The sequence below is a fragment of the Podarcis bocagei genome, assembly GCF_964188305.1.
Source record: "Podarcis bocagei genome assembly, chromosome: 15".
In the NCBI taxonomy this organism is placed as follows: Eukaryota; Metazoa; Chordata; class Lepidosauria; order Squamata; family Lacertidae; genus Podarcis; species Podarcis bocagei.
This window is the reverse complement of record NC_138141.1, coordinates 39,523,956-39,538,041: the sequence shown is the minus strand read 5'-3', so window position 1 is coordinate 39,538,041 and position 14,086 is coordinate 39,523,956. Positions and strand designations below refer to the sequence as shown.

Sequence of the window (14,086 nt, the reverse complement as noted above, 5' to 3'; positions counted from 1 at the left end):
GTCTGTCACTGACATTAAAACGGCAGTCCTGTGCAATTAATTATCCAGAGCGACAATAGAAAAATACAAAAAGAGAGTGTCAATCAGAACTGAATTGGGACAGGGCAAGGGTTTAAAACTCAGTGGTTTGAGTCTGGTTATTAAATGATGAATGTGTCTATGACAGCAGCCAAGTTGCCCCCAATTAAACAGGTTGTGCTCCTGTGCTTTAATACCAGCTTGAGCTGCAGACATGAGCAACAGATAAGAAGAGCATAAGAGAAGCCTGCAGGATCAGGCCCATGGCCCATCTGGTCTAGCCTCCTGCTCTCACAGTGGCCAACCTGTGTGAAATCTGCAAGCAGGATTTGATCACAAGAGATCTCTCTCCTCCTGTGGTTTTCTGCAACTGGGATTCAGAAACACTTCTGCCTCCAGTTGTGCTGGGTGGGTGGGGGGAACCCACACTTCCTGATGACTGCACATCAACTGGCTCTGAAAAGAGGCACAAGAGCAGGTCGCAACAGGTGTCTGAGGTCAGTTGGCAACCTACCTTCTGCACTACGAACTCTTGTTGGTTTTAACTGTCACGGCTCTATGTCCGCTGCGAAGGATCCTGGGGGTTGCAGCTTGCTGTGGGTGATGAGGGTCAAAATGTTGTTAACAGGGAATGTGTGGACTGCAACCAAATAGAACCAGTGTGGAGCCAGATCAGATCCAATGAGATCCAGGTTCAAACGTATACACAGCCATCAAGCTGTGGGCCCATCGCTATCCCTCAAGCTAACGTCCCTCTCGGGGATTGTTGTGAAGATCAAATGAGGGTTGTGTTCTTGAGCTGCTTGAGCGAAAGGAAGGCTAGAAATGTAATAAAACTCAAGTAAGTACCCTCCTGTTGCCTATAGTAAATCTACTCTCACATTGTGGCATGCTTTTTTTTTTCTGGCTCCCTCCCCTCTCCAGTCATCAGGAGCCCCCTTTTTCTATACCCATGACTATAGGGATGGGGAAAGAAATTTGAGTTTGCATTTTCGGAATGTTAAATGGACGTTGGACTGAAAATAAGTGGTGTTAGTAATAAGATTGATAAGAATATGTAAATTTGGATTGACAACGACGGAAATTATATTTCTATTATAGTTAAGATGTTGAGCAAGGTTAAATGACAGAGGGTAAGGATTTGCTGAACCAAATATTTGAACTGGAATACAAAAAGGGAGGTGCGAGGAGGTCAAGAAACTAGTGAACAAAGTACAATATATGGAGATATACGGTAATCTCTTTTTTTTCTTTTTTCAGGGTGGATCTATTGGTGTTTGTTATGACTCTCTTTACTTTGTTAACTGTCTTTTGTTGAATTTCTGCACTCTTTTTTATTTTTGTAACTCTCTCTGTTTTATTTTTTTATGTTTAAAACTTGTTTAAAATTTGTTTCTTAAACTTTAATAAATATTATTATAAAAAAAAAGAAATTTGAGTTTGCATTTTCATGAGAAATGGCCAAATCCACACTCTTCAAACCAACAGGTGAGGTGAAACACATCCATCTTTCAATGCACACACTACTCTAGATTTTGTGATGCAGTTCCCTGTCCAATGATGTGTACAAAAATGACTGTATTAGGGCAGGAGGGGCTAAATTTGGCCCTCCAGGCCTCTGTATCCGGCCCTTGGGATCCTACCCAGGCCACGCCCTGCTCTGCACCGCCCCCTACTGGCTTGAAAGTGTCATTGAACTAACTAGGATTATACCTCTTGGTATTTTTCCACCTTCGCCGCATTAAGCAGTTGGTCCCTTACCTTTCCTGCCCCAACCTGGCCACAGTGATCCATGCAACGGTCACCTCCAGGCTTGACTACTGTAATTCACTCTACGCGGGGCTGCCCTTGAAGCTGTCCCAGAAACTCCAGCGGGTGCAGAATGCTGCAGCAAGGCTCCTCACAGGGTCTCTGCCATGGGAGCATATTCACCCAGTGCTTTTCCAGCTGCACTGGCTCCCGGTGGAGTACAGGGTCAGATTTAAGGTGCTAGTTTTGATCTTTAAAGCCCTTCATGGCCTAGGACCCTCATACCTACAGGACCACAGAGAACCTTAAGGTCCATAAATAGCAACACCCTAGAGGTCCCGGGGTCCTAGGAAGTTAGATTAGCCTCAACCAGAGTCAGGGCCTTTTCAACTCTGGCTCCGGCCTGGTGGAACGCTCTGTCTCATGAGACCAGGGCCCTGCGGGATCTGATTTCTTTCCGCAGGGCCTGTAAGAGTTGTTCCGCCTGGCCTTTGGCTTAGAATCAATTTGATTCTCTCCCCCTCTTTCTTTTTTCCTTTCTCCTCCTGTGAAGAGGCTGCATGTTATTGTTTTAATGTTGTATTTTAATCTTGTTTTTTAACTTGTATTTTAATCAACTTGTTTTTATTGGTTGTTAGCCACCCTGAGCCCGGTCTTGGCTGGGGAGGGCGAGGTATAAATAAAATTTCTTCTTCTTCTTCTTGACTGGATTGACAGGGGTGTACGTTAGGCCACACACCCTTTTGCCGCGCACACACCACTCGTATGTGGCCCTCAGAAGGTTGCTCAAATGGGAATTTGGCCCTCCGGCTGAAAAAGGATTCCTTATCCTTGCATTAGGGAAAAGTGTGCATATAAATGCATATTTGTGCAAACAACATGCAGAAATGCATTATATCTGGAGGAAGTGATTGCGGGAATAGGCAATGTTGCATACAAAATATGTTTTTATTTGGAGAAATTAGCACAAAAATACTGATGAATTTTCATGAAGATTTTTTTTAAAATTCAAATTGCTGCAGGTGGTGTGAGGAATGGGATTTCAGATTGGACGACTGAGAAAGCAGGAGGAACTGAAATCGACAGGTATGTCTGTCCCTAATCATGATGGTAAACGCTGCAGTTTTGCAGAAAGGGCAGTTCCAGTTTTGAGCAGCAGCTACGGCGTATTTATTGCAGCATGGCAGTTTGGACCTGGGGTTTCTCAGCTGCTCACCTTTGGCCCTTGCTCTGCCTCTGGGAGGGCAGGTGCCACTTACGGTCAAGGAAACAGGAGGTGATGTCGGAAGACTGACATGCTAGAGAGAATCAGGGTGGACAAGGCATGCACTTCAGGGTGTCTGGATGATCCCGGGCTATAACTGCCTCCAGACATAGCAAGGATAGTCATTCTCAAGGCTTGCAGGACCATGGACAGGTCACTGAGAGCTAGCACCTTGCTGCAACAGAGGTGTCTTCCAGTCAATCTGTTTATTGAGCACCCCTCCCAATTTGCTTGCAGGAAGACTGGGCAGCACCAGCTATTTATTGAGTTGTCTACAACTACACAGTGCATTCACCTTCACTTTCCTAACTGCAAAAAGCCCAGTGGTTGGGTTTTTTTTGGGGAGGGGTGGAAGTGAGCTAGGTGTACAGGAGCAACAAATCAGCTTTGTGTACAACCTGAATTTGCTTCTACCTGATAGGACAGAAGCTCCCAGAGACCCAACTGCAGGCATAAACTTTACTTCTCTCTAGGCCCAAACTCTTCTCAGACTCTGCCCCACTGTTTGAGGATTGAAGCTCCTTTCAGGGGCAACCCACAAGCCCCACTGCTAAGTGCTCTAACGCCTCCCTGTGACAAATCCTTTTATGTGATCTGGTGGGGACTAATGCCCATTGAGACTGTAAGAAGGCAGGCAGATGTTCACTGGCTGAAGAAGGCAGGTGGAGGTTGGTGGGCCATTTGCCCTCATGGATCTGCCACCATGGAGTTGTGATCTCTGCTGCTGTGTGAAGGTACTGGAGAGTGAATGGCAGCTGGTGGGAAGAGGCTCAGTCCTTTATTGGGAGAAGGGCCTTCCTTGGGAGTCGCCAGGTACCAGGCTTGCAATAAATAACAAGAATTGTGTCTCGCATCGCTGCTGATAACGGGGGTCTAGACCTCTTCCTCAAAGTCCAAGTACAAGGATGGCCTAGTTCTGGCCTAAGAGACAACTATGGCCCCCAGCCTCTCCCCATCAGGCCCTCAGGACCTTCCCAGGCCACACCCCTTGCCAACCCTGCTTTGCAGCCTCCTTGAATTTTTGTGCCAGTTGGTTTGTGCCCTCAGATCATGCCTCTTGCTTGTCTGGATAGAGGCAATGGTTGGGGTGTGTGTGTGTAGAAATTAGGGGGAGAAGGGCTGGCAGATTTTGTTAGGCACCCTCTACCTAGAGACCAGGTGCCAAATGCAGTCTTCCAGCCATCTCTTGTCCAGCCTTCAGGACTTTGCCCGGGCCACACCCCTCACTGACCCTTCCTGCATGAATGTGTATTTGGCCAGAAGATGTCCTTGAACTGAGATGGTATTTCTTGCTTGCCTGGATGGAGAATGCTGCATGTGTTCTGGGCACACTCACCCTTGGTAGGTGGCCCTTGCAATGTTGCCCAGGTGTGGATGTCAGGGGCTGGAGGAATGGTGGGAGCCCCCTCCCCTTCACCTTCCCAAGGCCAGGAGGACAGTATTGATTGAGAACAGTGGCTTGCAGAGGGGCATAGTCCAGAGGGGAAAAGCTGGGAAATACTGGGTGAGGAACAGTCAGAAGAGGGAACACTAGGAGAGGGCAGATGGCAGATTCAGTGTCCTTGGACAGCATTCCTGACTCCCCTTCTCCTAGGACTAGACGGACTCTGAGAGTGATAGAACAGAAAGCGCAGAGGCAACAAGATCAGATTACCAAACGTAGGAGTGACGTAGATTAATGGGGACGGAGGGGGTGAACCTTAACTAGGACCCACGCTATTTTTAGAGAGATATGCATTCATTTGTCTCTCGCTGTGATTATTAAAGAAACTATCTGGCAAGAATGCTCCCTTTTGTTTGATCTGTTTAATTACTGCCACTGGGGAGGGATCAGATTCCCCGAAGCCTGACAGTGGCCAATAATCCAAGTGTTACTTTCAGTCTTCAGTTCTGACATCGCTTGGACCATAATCCTTTTTATCTCCCCACCCGAAACACACCACATGGAATGCTGGTAAATGATCGCATTTGGCCAGGAACATGGGAGACAAGACAACTACCCATAAGGGAGGTGTTCTACCTGCAGTCAGAGGCAATATGCTGTGGGAAAGGTGGGATACTGGCCTGATCCAGCAAGCTCTTATGTCCTCAGGTTATTCTCTCCTTCCCTCTTGTGTGTATTTAAAAAACCCCCAAATAAACAAAAAACCCCGGGATTACTGCAAACTAACTTCTGCCCTTCCCAAAAAGAGAGAGAGAGAAATAATAACGAGATCTTGTGGTTCTATGTACAAGTGGAGAACATTGCACTTAATTTCTTTTACATCCATTGGACAACATTAACTTTCTTTAATATATAAATTTCTCTGGATAGGCTGTGGGGGGGAAGGAAAGGGAGGAGCCGGGAAATCACCGCGTTTCTCTATATACAGTTCCGTTGGCTCAGTTCAACAGCACAGGCAGCTCATCCTCCACAACCTGAAGTAACAGCCCCAATTTCACACTCTGGTCCATTTTGGTAGAGGAATGTAACTCTTTATAAATATGATTGATCTTCAGCTTTTGCACTCTCTCCTCCTCAGTCCAATATCCATTTTGTTCTCACTTCTCTTGCAAAGAAATGCCCCCAGGGAAGGAAAAATACTTTCAAAATCCTTAAAAGACAGTAGGTCTTGGAAACTACTGTGGGCTGGGGGGTGGTGGTGTGACAGAGACCCACAGGGATGTCATCTTTGCACCCGTTGCAAAAGTCACCGAAATGTTTTGTCTTTGAAACTTCCAGCCCTCTCGCCAGGTTTGGTGGGCTCTCTTTGTTATGGTGCCAGACCTCTTGATAACCTCCTGGCCCCAGGACTCTGTCGTCGCTCGCTGGCAGGATGATGAGGGGAAATAATCTCTGGTTGCTATAGGCAAAGGAAGTGAGGTATGGAGCATCACCAAGCTTGCAGCGGACACTAAAAGGGGCAGGGGTATTAGGTGAGGGAAAGAAGAGGGAGGCAGAGGTTAGAAGTCATATTCCAGGAGTGGAGAACTTCAGGCCCAGAGGCTAAATTCCCCACGCCACCCCCTCACTGGCCAGGCTTCAGGCCCTCCTTGAGTGTTCTTCCCCAGCTGGAATGTGTTATTGAACTCTGATTATGTCTCTTGCTTGTTGAGATGGGAGGACAGAGAAGGGTGTGTGTGTGTATCAGCTAGCCTACTGCACAATGGTAATGTTTACATTCATTGTTGTGCCCACTTTTGCCTAGCCCATCACTGGCATGTGGCCCCCAGGAGGTTGCTCAGAAAGGAATGTGGCCCCTCAGGATCAAAAGGGTTTCCCGCACCTGCCACATACAAAAAGATTACCTTGAAGAAAAGTAGCACTGAGTGGAGAAAAGAGCATTTCTTTACACTGTAAAGGTAAAGGTAAAGGGACCCCTGACCATTAGGTCCAGTCGTGGCCGACTCTGGGGTTGTGGCGCTGATCTTGCTTTATTGGCCGAGGGAGCCGGCGTACAGCTTCCGGATCATGTGGTCAGCATGACTAAGCCGCTTCTGGCGAACCAGAGCAGCACACAGAAACACCGTTTACCTTCCTGCCAGAGCAGTACCTATTTATCTACTTGCACTTTGACATGCTTTCAAACTGCTAGGTTGGCAGGAGCAGGGACCGAGCAATGGGAGCTCACCCCGTCGCAGGGATTCGAACCACCGACATTCTGATCAGTATCCTAGGCTCTGTGGTTTAACCCACAGCGCCACCCGCGTCCCTTCTTTTACACTGTAGGATGGTGTTTTGATCTTACATTTTTATGCTGTAAACCACCATGAGTTCTACAGATGAAGAGCGGTATACAATTATTATTGTTGTTATTGTTGTTTGTTATGGTGTGTGTATGAAAGGTTCCAGACATTGACAAATCAGTTCAGCTGGTTAGGTTAAAGTACAGAGACAGGGCGGGGCTTCAATAGCACCTTGGAGAGCTCCCTGCAGAGCTCAGCCTGGCGGCTCCATAAGAGCAGCACTCAAATGTTGCTTCAGCACCAGCCACCCTCAGACTGAGCCTGAAATAGGAGCTCCATCTCAGTAGCTAGCTGAGATCAGCCTCTTCGTTTAAAGGGGCCCACCCTGCTTTAGCACTTGCTGGCTCTGATAGAGCAGGGGAGAATGCACTAGTGGTAGCCAACATGGTGCCCCTCCAGGTGTTGTTGGGTTTCCAACTACCATCAGCCTCAGCCAGCCTGGTCAAGGATAACCTCTGGAGGGCTATTTCTGCACTAGGGCTTCTGAGCTGGAGTCTTCCCAAGTCAGAGGAAGGCAAAGCAGCCACATTAGACTAGAAAGCTACTTGCGCAATGGGCTTCTCTTGTGCAAGTATTTCTGGCTTAGTAGGCACATCTGGGGATGGCACCAAAGACCATTCCACTCTGAACCCCCCCTGACCTCATCCCCAGTTCCTCAGTGTCTGGTAAATATGCAGCCGGCTGCATCAGTTCAAGATTTTTGTTTTGTTTTTTAAAGGACTTTTTAAAGGATTTTTTTAAAAAAAAATCTTCTGTGGCTGTTATTTGAAGGTTTGATTTCACATGCTACTGCTGGGGTCTTTGCTGCCGACTACTGAACTGTATTATGATGCTGAAGGTTGGAAGATTCAGGACAGACAAAAGAAGATACTTTTTCACCCAGAGCAAACTTCAACTATGGGACTCGCTCCCACAGGAGCCAGTGATAGCCACCAACTTGGGTGGCTTTAAAAGAGGCCACCTGGGACAGTTCAGTCGGTAGAGCATGAGACAATTAATCTCAGAGTTGTGGGTTTGAACCCCACCTTGGGCAAAAAAACAACAACACACCCTGTATTGCATCGGGTTGGACGTGGTCCCTTCCACTTTTGCAATTCTATGGTTCTATGGCTTTCAATAGCTACTTGCTACAATGGCTATGTTCTCCCTTCACTGACAGAGGCATCAACGCTTCTGAATACCACAAAAGGGAAGAGTGCTGTTGAGCTCAGGTCCTGCTTGGTGGTTTCACCACAAGCACCTGGTGGACCACTGTGAGAACAGGATGCTGGACTAGATGGCCCATTGACTCAATCCAGCAGGCTCTTCTTATTATATTGGATTAATTTAAATTGACTGTTTATACTGTAAATTGGATTGTATGCTCTAATGTTTGTTAGCTGTTATTAATGCAAGTCACATTGAGAAGGATATAGTCTGAAAGGCAGCTTAAAAATACATATATTTATTCCAGTCTCTAACTGCACTTGGGTTTGAAATTGTTCCTACATATGACATTGTTTTTAATATGTTGTTATAATATGGAATTGCTTCTGATTGTTTGTGTATGTGTACGGCAGTCATTTCGACATGTGGAATTGCTTTAATTGATTCGACATAATGGTATTTTTTATTGTTGAGGTTTTTGCTGTCAAATTGCTTCAAGCTATTTTTCTTGATAATAATTTTTATTAGTTTTCAATTACAGTCCAATAATAACCTCATTATAACAAGGTATTTTTATGGGAGGTGACTCATAAATGGAATCAAACAAATAAATTTAATAACAAAGAAATTGTTTTTGATTAAGCATTCTGTGTGTGTGTGTGTGTGTGTGTGTGTGTAAAACTTTTGTGTAAATAAATGGCTGAATATAAATATAAATATGGGGAAACAGCTAATTGCTGCTGATTATCCCAAACAGCTCTCTTCTAACGATAAGCTGAGTTTTCTTTACCACCACCACCCATGCCCACGTTTGACTGCCCCAGCGAGGCCGAGCAAGCAGCATCTTGCTGGGTTTTGATTAAGAGGACGCTTCCTGAATCCAGGAGGGCTTGTTCCAACACGCAAGCATCAAAGTCAACTGGAGGGCAAGATGGAATAATCAATCAAGGACAAAGTTATGGCTGAGTGCCTGGCAGATGAATCGATAGAGCCTTGCTAAGGAAATGGTCTTCTTCCCCCAGTGGTGTGGATGCGCCTGATTGCTTGACTGATGAAGAATGGTGGGCAAGCGGTTTCTCCGGCTCACTACAAAGGGTGGGAACCCAACAGGAGTGGGGGGCCTTGAAAACAACACTTTCGCCTTCCAGTGCAGTGTGGTAAACACTTCTCTGCAGGCCCCATGTGGCTCCAAATCCAGACGGTTGCCACCAACCAATATGGACAACACCCTCATATAAACAAATCAGGCAGGATGGTGCAAACTGAAGATGTCCAGAAGGAACTCTCCAGACAAGGTGAACAAAAGCTCAGTGTTGTAAATTGGTGTAAACTAGAGGGGGAAATTATTTTTGCTCACACAAAGATTTCACACACTGGCTGTGATGGATCTGAACTGCTTGTGATGGGAACTAATCTTGTGGTTCTTTCTTAGGCAAAACGATTGAGGGATTTCTCAAAAGCATCCTTACCAAGCCGGGCAAAATGTCTTGGAGGGTTATTTGTATGTTTATAGACATCCTTAGGACTGGAATGAGGTTTTCGCATCAGGCAAAAATATCTGATGAATAGTTTTAAGGGGAGAATTAAACTTTAGCTAAGAGCAAAATTCTTCAAGGGGGTTTCACATCCATTTCTCATTGAACCATATTTGGCGTTATGGTTGCTAGGCTGGTCATGATGATCAGTTAAACTAGACTTAGCCCCATTCAGCATTCTGCCAGGGGATGGAAGTTCCAGTCAAATCAAATTCTGTGGAATCATAGAACCATGTAGAGTTGGTTGGGAGCCCTGGTCATCTAGTCCAACCCCCTGCAATGCAGGAATCTCAAATTCCTCCATCCATTTTGAAACCATAACGGACCCTTTCCAAATGTGCTAGCAGTTTTATTGCTGCACCACTAGGAGGTTAGGACTTAGGAACATAGGAAGTTGCCTGACATCAACTGGACCATTTGTCCATTTAGCTCAGTATTGTCAACACTGACTGGCAGCAGCTCTCCAGGGTTTTAGAATGGAGACATTCCCAGTTCTGTCTGGAGAGGCTCAAGATTGAACCTGGAAAGTTTCGCATGTGAAACATGTGCTCTAATCACTGAGCAATGGGCAGCCCTTTCTCAATGCACCCAACACTCATGCAAACCCCCGCTGTAAGCACCCACAGAGACTTCCATTCATCAGCCCCTTCTGAGCAACCTCCAGGAAACACTGGCCCTGTATGGGAATCCAAGCTCTCGTTCTAGACATTCTTGAACCCAGCCCATTATAATAATTTTGGCACGCCTTGTTTTCTTTTAAAACGCGAAAGCTTATCTGTAGAGAAGTTCAAGGTTTTCTCCTCTAACTATCTGTTAATCGATAAAGGCTGAATATTTCCCACGGTCTGCAAAGCTGCCTTTAAAGCAGGAGAAAAGAGGACCTTTTGTTAGAACTCCTCGCTAAATGGCTCAGGCCATTTACAGCAAAATGGACTGGTTAGGGGATTTTTCTTTTATTTTTTTGGAGGGGGGGTGCACTAACGTGTCTCCAAAGGTTTCATAAAAAAGAGGTGTAAGGGCCGGGCTATCCTCTCCTGACTTCAAATCCCATCCCTGAGGCACTAGGCACAACAAGGTTCTTCCTCAGACCCTCCAAGTGCTAACACATTGTTAGGCCCTTCCTCATCTCATCAGGATCCAGCCCCGAACTCCCGGGCTAGCCTCCCTCAGGAGATGTGGCAACTCTAGTTGTATAGGAGTGTTCTCAGTCAGCTAGGAGGCTGGCAGAACCGCAGCTCATATCGGGCTGTGCTCTGAACCTGTGCCTTTGTTTGGCGTACCAGTTTCCACAAAGAAGACTTGGCTGATCATTATTTACCTGTTTACTGGAAGACATATTGGTTAACGAACTGATGCTGCTGGTATCCGTGACCACCATGGCTGAAGGGAACCGGGATGTGTGGGAATACTGAGGGGGTTCCTGCTTGTGCGCGTACACTGTGGAGGGAAACGACAACAGCACTTCTGTCATGTGAGGTAGTGGGGAAGACAGGCAAACCTTTTAGCGTGCAACTACAGTATAAACAGGCTCACCCCATCAATGGAGAAAGACTCACTCCAAGAGACGATGACTCTTATATTATTAGTTGGGGGTTTTTTATTATATGGAGTTTTAAAATTTGTTAGAAATGGAAGCGGGAGCACAAATTACACTTATTGGTCCCCCATCCAGAACAGAAACCAATCCAGTGAATGCGTTGGTATTTGCTGTTGTTTTCAGCTTGGAAACTGAATAATTACATAATAATTATGTAAATTCCCACCCCAGCAGACAGTGAGGCAAATAATGTACCGTAATATTGGGAGCTGAACTGCAGCGGAATAGATACAGTGCTGCATGCAATAAATATGGGTCAGAACGGAAATCAATTCCATCTTATGCCCCTAACGTAGTGCCCCTGCCATCCCTTATCTTTGGAACAAACCAATGACAGAACTGAAGCTAAAAAAGGCTGAGTGGCCCCAACATCACTCTGTAAGCTCTGAGGCTGAATGAGGATTTGAACCCAGGTCTAACCACTACACCACAGTGTCCCTTCTGCCCTGTTTTCGCTTCTCAGTCTGCTGTCCAGGCCCCCCCAACTCTCCCATCTTAGGGTTCTTTATTTTAAACTGGACTTGGACCAGGCAGGCCTGTGTTCTGTAAAAAGCAAGGCAAACCCTACTTTCGCCAAGGCAGTGATTCACAGATTCTGTTTTTTTTCCCTGGGAAACTGGGAACTAGGAAGGAGATTCAACGTTTTAAAATTCTGGCCCCTGTAGCAACTGCTCCTCCCAACAATACAGACAGACAGCACCTCGGCCACATCTGAATCATACATTTAAAGTCCTCCTGTAGCACTTTAAAGCATCATGGCTTCCCCCAAGGAATCCTGGGAAGTGTAGTCTGCTAAGGGTGCTGAGAGTTCTTAGGGACTCTCTTCTTTCCCTCAGAGAGCTGTTATCTCCCAGAGCAGTTTAACAATCAATCCCTCTTCCCCAAGGAACTCCCAGAATCCTGTCGGGGAAGCCATGGCTGTGAAGGCAGTATAATACCGCTTTAAATGTACGGTGGAGACGTGGGCACAATTAGTCGCTCTTTTCACCTCGGGAAATACCTGACAAGATCCTTACTGTGTGAATTCTGCAGCTGCGTCACCATGAAGGGCTGCTGTGCCATAGGGTTGGGCGACTGCTGCATGATGGGCTGCTGGTGGGGGCTGTGCAGCTGCTGGGAGAACTGGACGGGCTGCAGGGCTGCCAGGCTGCTGGCCACGCTGTTGATGACGGGGATGCTCTGTGCTTGGGAACTGTTTAGGCCTGGGAGAGAGAGAGAGGAAGAGGGGGAAAGGGAAAGGGGAAACAAATTAGAACAGGGTGAGGAATCTGGGCCCTTGCAGCTTTCTGCATGTCCGGAATGTAATCCACAGTGCAAAGGTATATGAGTCTCATCCGCTGCCGTTCCCCCTTTGCTTCCGGCTCTGACCACCGCTGTCACACAATTCCTACAAGGGAATGCTTCCTTGAGCTGGAAAAGGTCCCTCAGATTATTCCTAACATTCATCAATTACCTTCCTGACTTGATTCACACACGGTGGTACAGTGGTACCTCCGGTTGTGGACAAGATCCGTCGGATCCCGAGGCTTCCGCAACTGGAGGTGCCTGTTCTGCACATGCGCACGGTGCAATAGAGCACTACTGCGCATTCACGTGTGGCGAAACCCGGAAATATACTTCCGGGTTTGCCGCGTGCATATCCTGAAGGATACATGACAGGAGGGGCACATAAGTAGAGGTACCACTGTATAAAATTTCTAGAAATTCTTAATGAAAGTCTCTAAAGTTTACTCAAGAGTGAAAAAGGTAAAGGTGTGCTCAGAATAAACCCAATGAGATTAGTAGACCTAAGTTAGCTATGTTCATGAATGGGTTTACTCTGTGTATGACTAACACTGAATGCAATCCACAGCTAGCCAAAAAAAGCCTTCCTTCCTTCCCCTCTTCAAAGCCCACTTTTTCTATGAAGCCTCTGGCCCAACCCCTTCACCAACACGTGCTCTGCTGCAGACAGCTAATGTGGTGCTTCCCATACGAATGATGGACTACATTTCCCATCATCCATTCCCATTGGCTATGCTGGCTGAGGCAGATGGGAGCTGCAGTCGAACCACATCTGGTGGATACCATGTTGGCTATACCTATCCAACTGTACCTAAGCTTAAGTATGTGTAACGGAAATAACAACATGTTATTTCCGTGTTCACACCTGTTTCCATTTTCCTCGGTTCTTCTCCCATTGTTGAACTTTGGGCTGTAAGATCCTCGGGGGAGAGACCTGTCTCCTGCTCCCTCTAAAATGCCCTTCACACTGATGGCATATCATATAAACACGAAAGAAAGATACAGCCTTCCAGTCCAGCAGAAAAGCACTTACTTTGTGTGATAGCCATGACACCTGATAACGGCGCCATGATGAGGTTCTGGGACTGTTGTGGATTATGATGGGAAAAGCTGTGGATGTTCGTGAGAGTACTGACCGGGGGAAGCCCACCTCCTGGCGCCGTAATCTGCCAAGAAAGGAAGAAGGGGCAATTCAAAACTGAGGCATGGACAGTCAGCCAAACAGCTCTAGCTCCACTGAGTGTCTCATACAGGCAGAAAGTCAGGATATAAAAGTTACAGAAAAGTAAGATTGTGTACAGAGGTTTGTGATGCAGCCTTTACTACTGTTGTATGTCCTTTTGGAAATCTTTTGTTGTTTTACCTCAGAATTCCCAGAGATGCTTACTTTGAGCAGAGGCCTTCCAATTCACCTCAGATTTTCCTTTGGGGGAAATCCAGTAGCACCTGAGATTTTTATATATTTACTATTACTTATGTTAAATCCCTCTTCTCCAAGGGACAAAACACCATTCCATTTACCACAGCCCCATTTTATGCTCACAACTCTTGTCTGGCTAAGAGACGGCATTTGGCCAAAGGAGCCTCGTGGCCATGTGGAGATTTGAACCCAGTGCTCCCAGGTCCTAAGTCCAACACACTTACCACAACACCACACATGCTCTTCCCTGGCCCTGAATGATTTTGCTATTCTTATCTCAAAAGTCCTTCAACATTCCTACAGGCGTCATCACCTGGCCTTCCAAAAACTGGCCTCACATTTCGTGG

General features: G+C 46.5%; 1 protein-coding gene across 3 annotated transcripts in view; it reads right to left on the bottom strand.

The window, feature by feature from the left end:
- Positions 1-5,285: 5,285 nt before the first annotated feature.
- Positions 5,286-14,086, bottom strand: part of HNF1B (HNF1 homeobox B) — a 58,375-nt gene continuing 49,574 nt past the window's right edge. For 2 of the 3 annotated variants that reach the window (XM_081173023.1, XM_081173025.1), the window contains exons 6-9: positions 13,353-13,485; positions 12,052-12,237; positions 10,757-10,875; positions 5,286-5,925 (exon numbers count right to left, since the gene is read on the bottom strand). In XM_081173023.1, coding sequence (XP_081029149.1) covers positions 5,905-5,925; positions 10,757-10,875; positions 12,052-12,237; positions 13,353-13,485 — 459 coding nt within the window. In that variant the 3' untranslated portion in view covers positions 5,286-5,904. Of the gene's footprint in view, positions 5,926-10,756; positions 10,876-12,035; positions 12,238-13,352; positions 13,486-14,086 lie in introns of all 3 variants that reach the window. The other variant, XM_081173024.1, reaches the window with a different exon arrangement.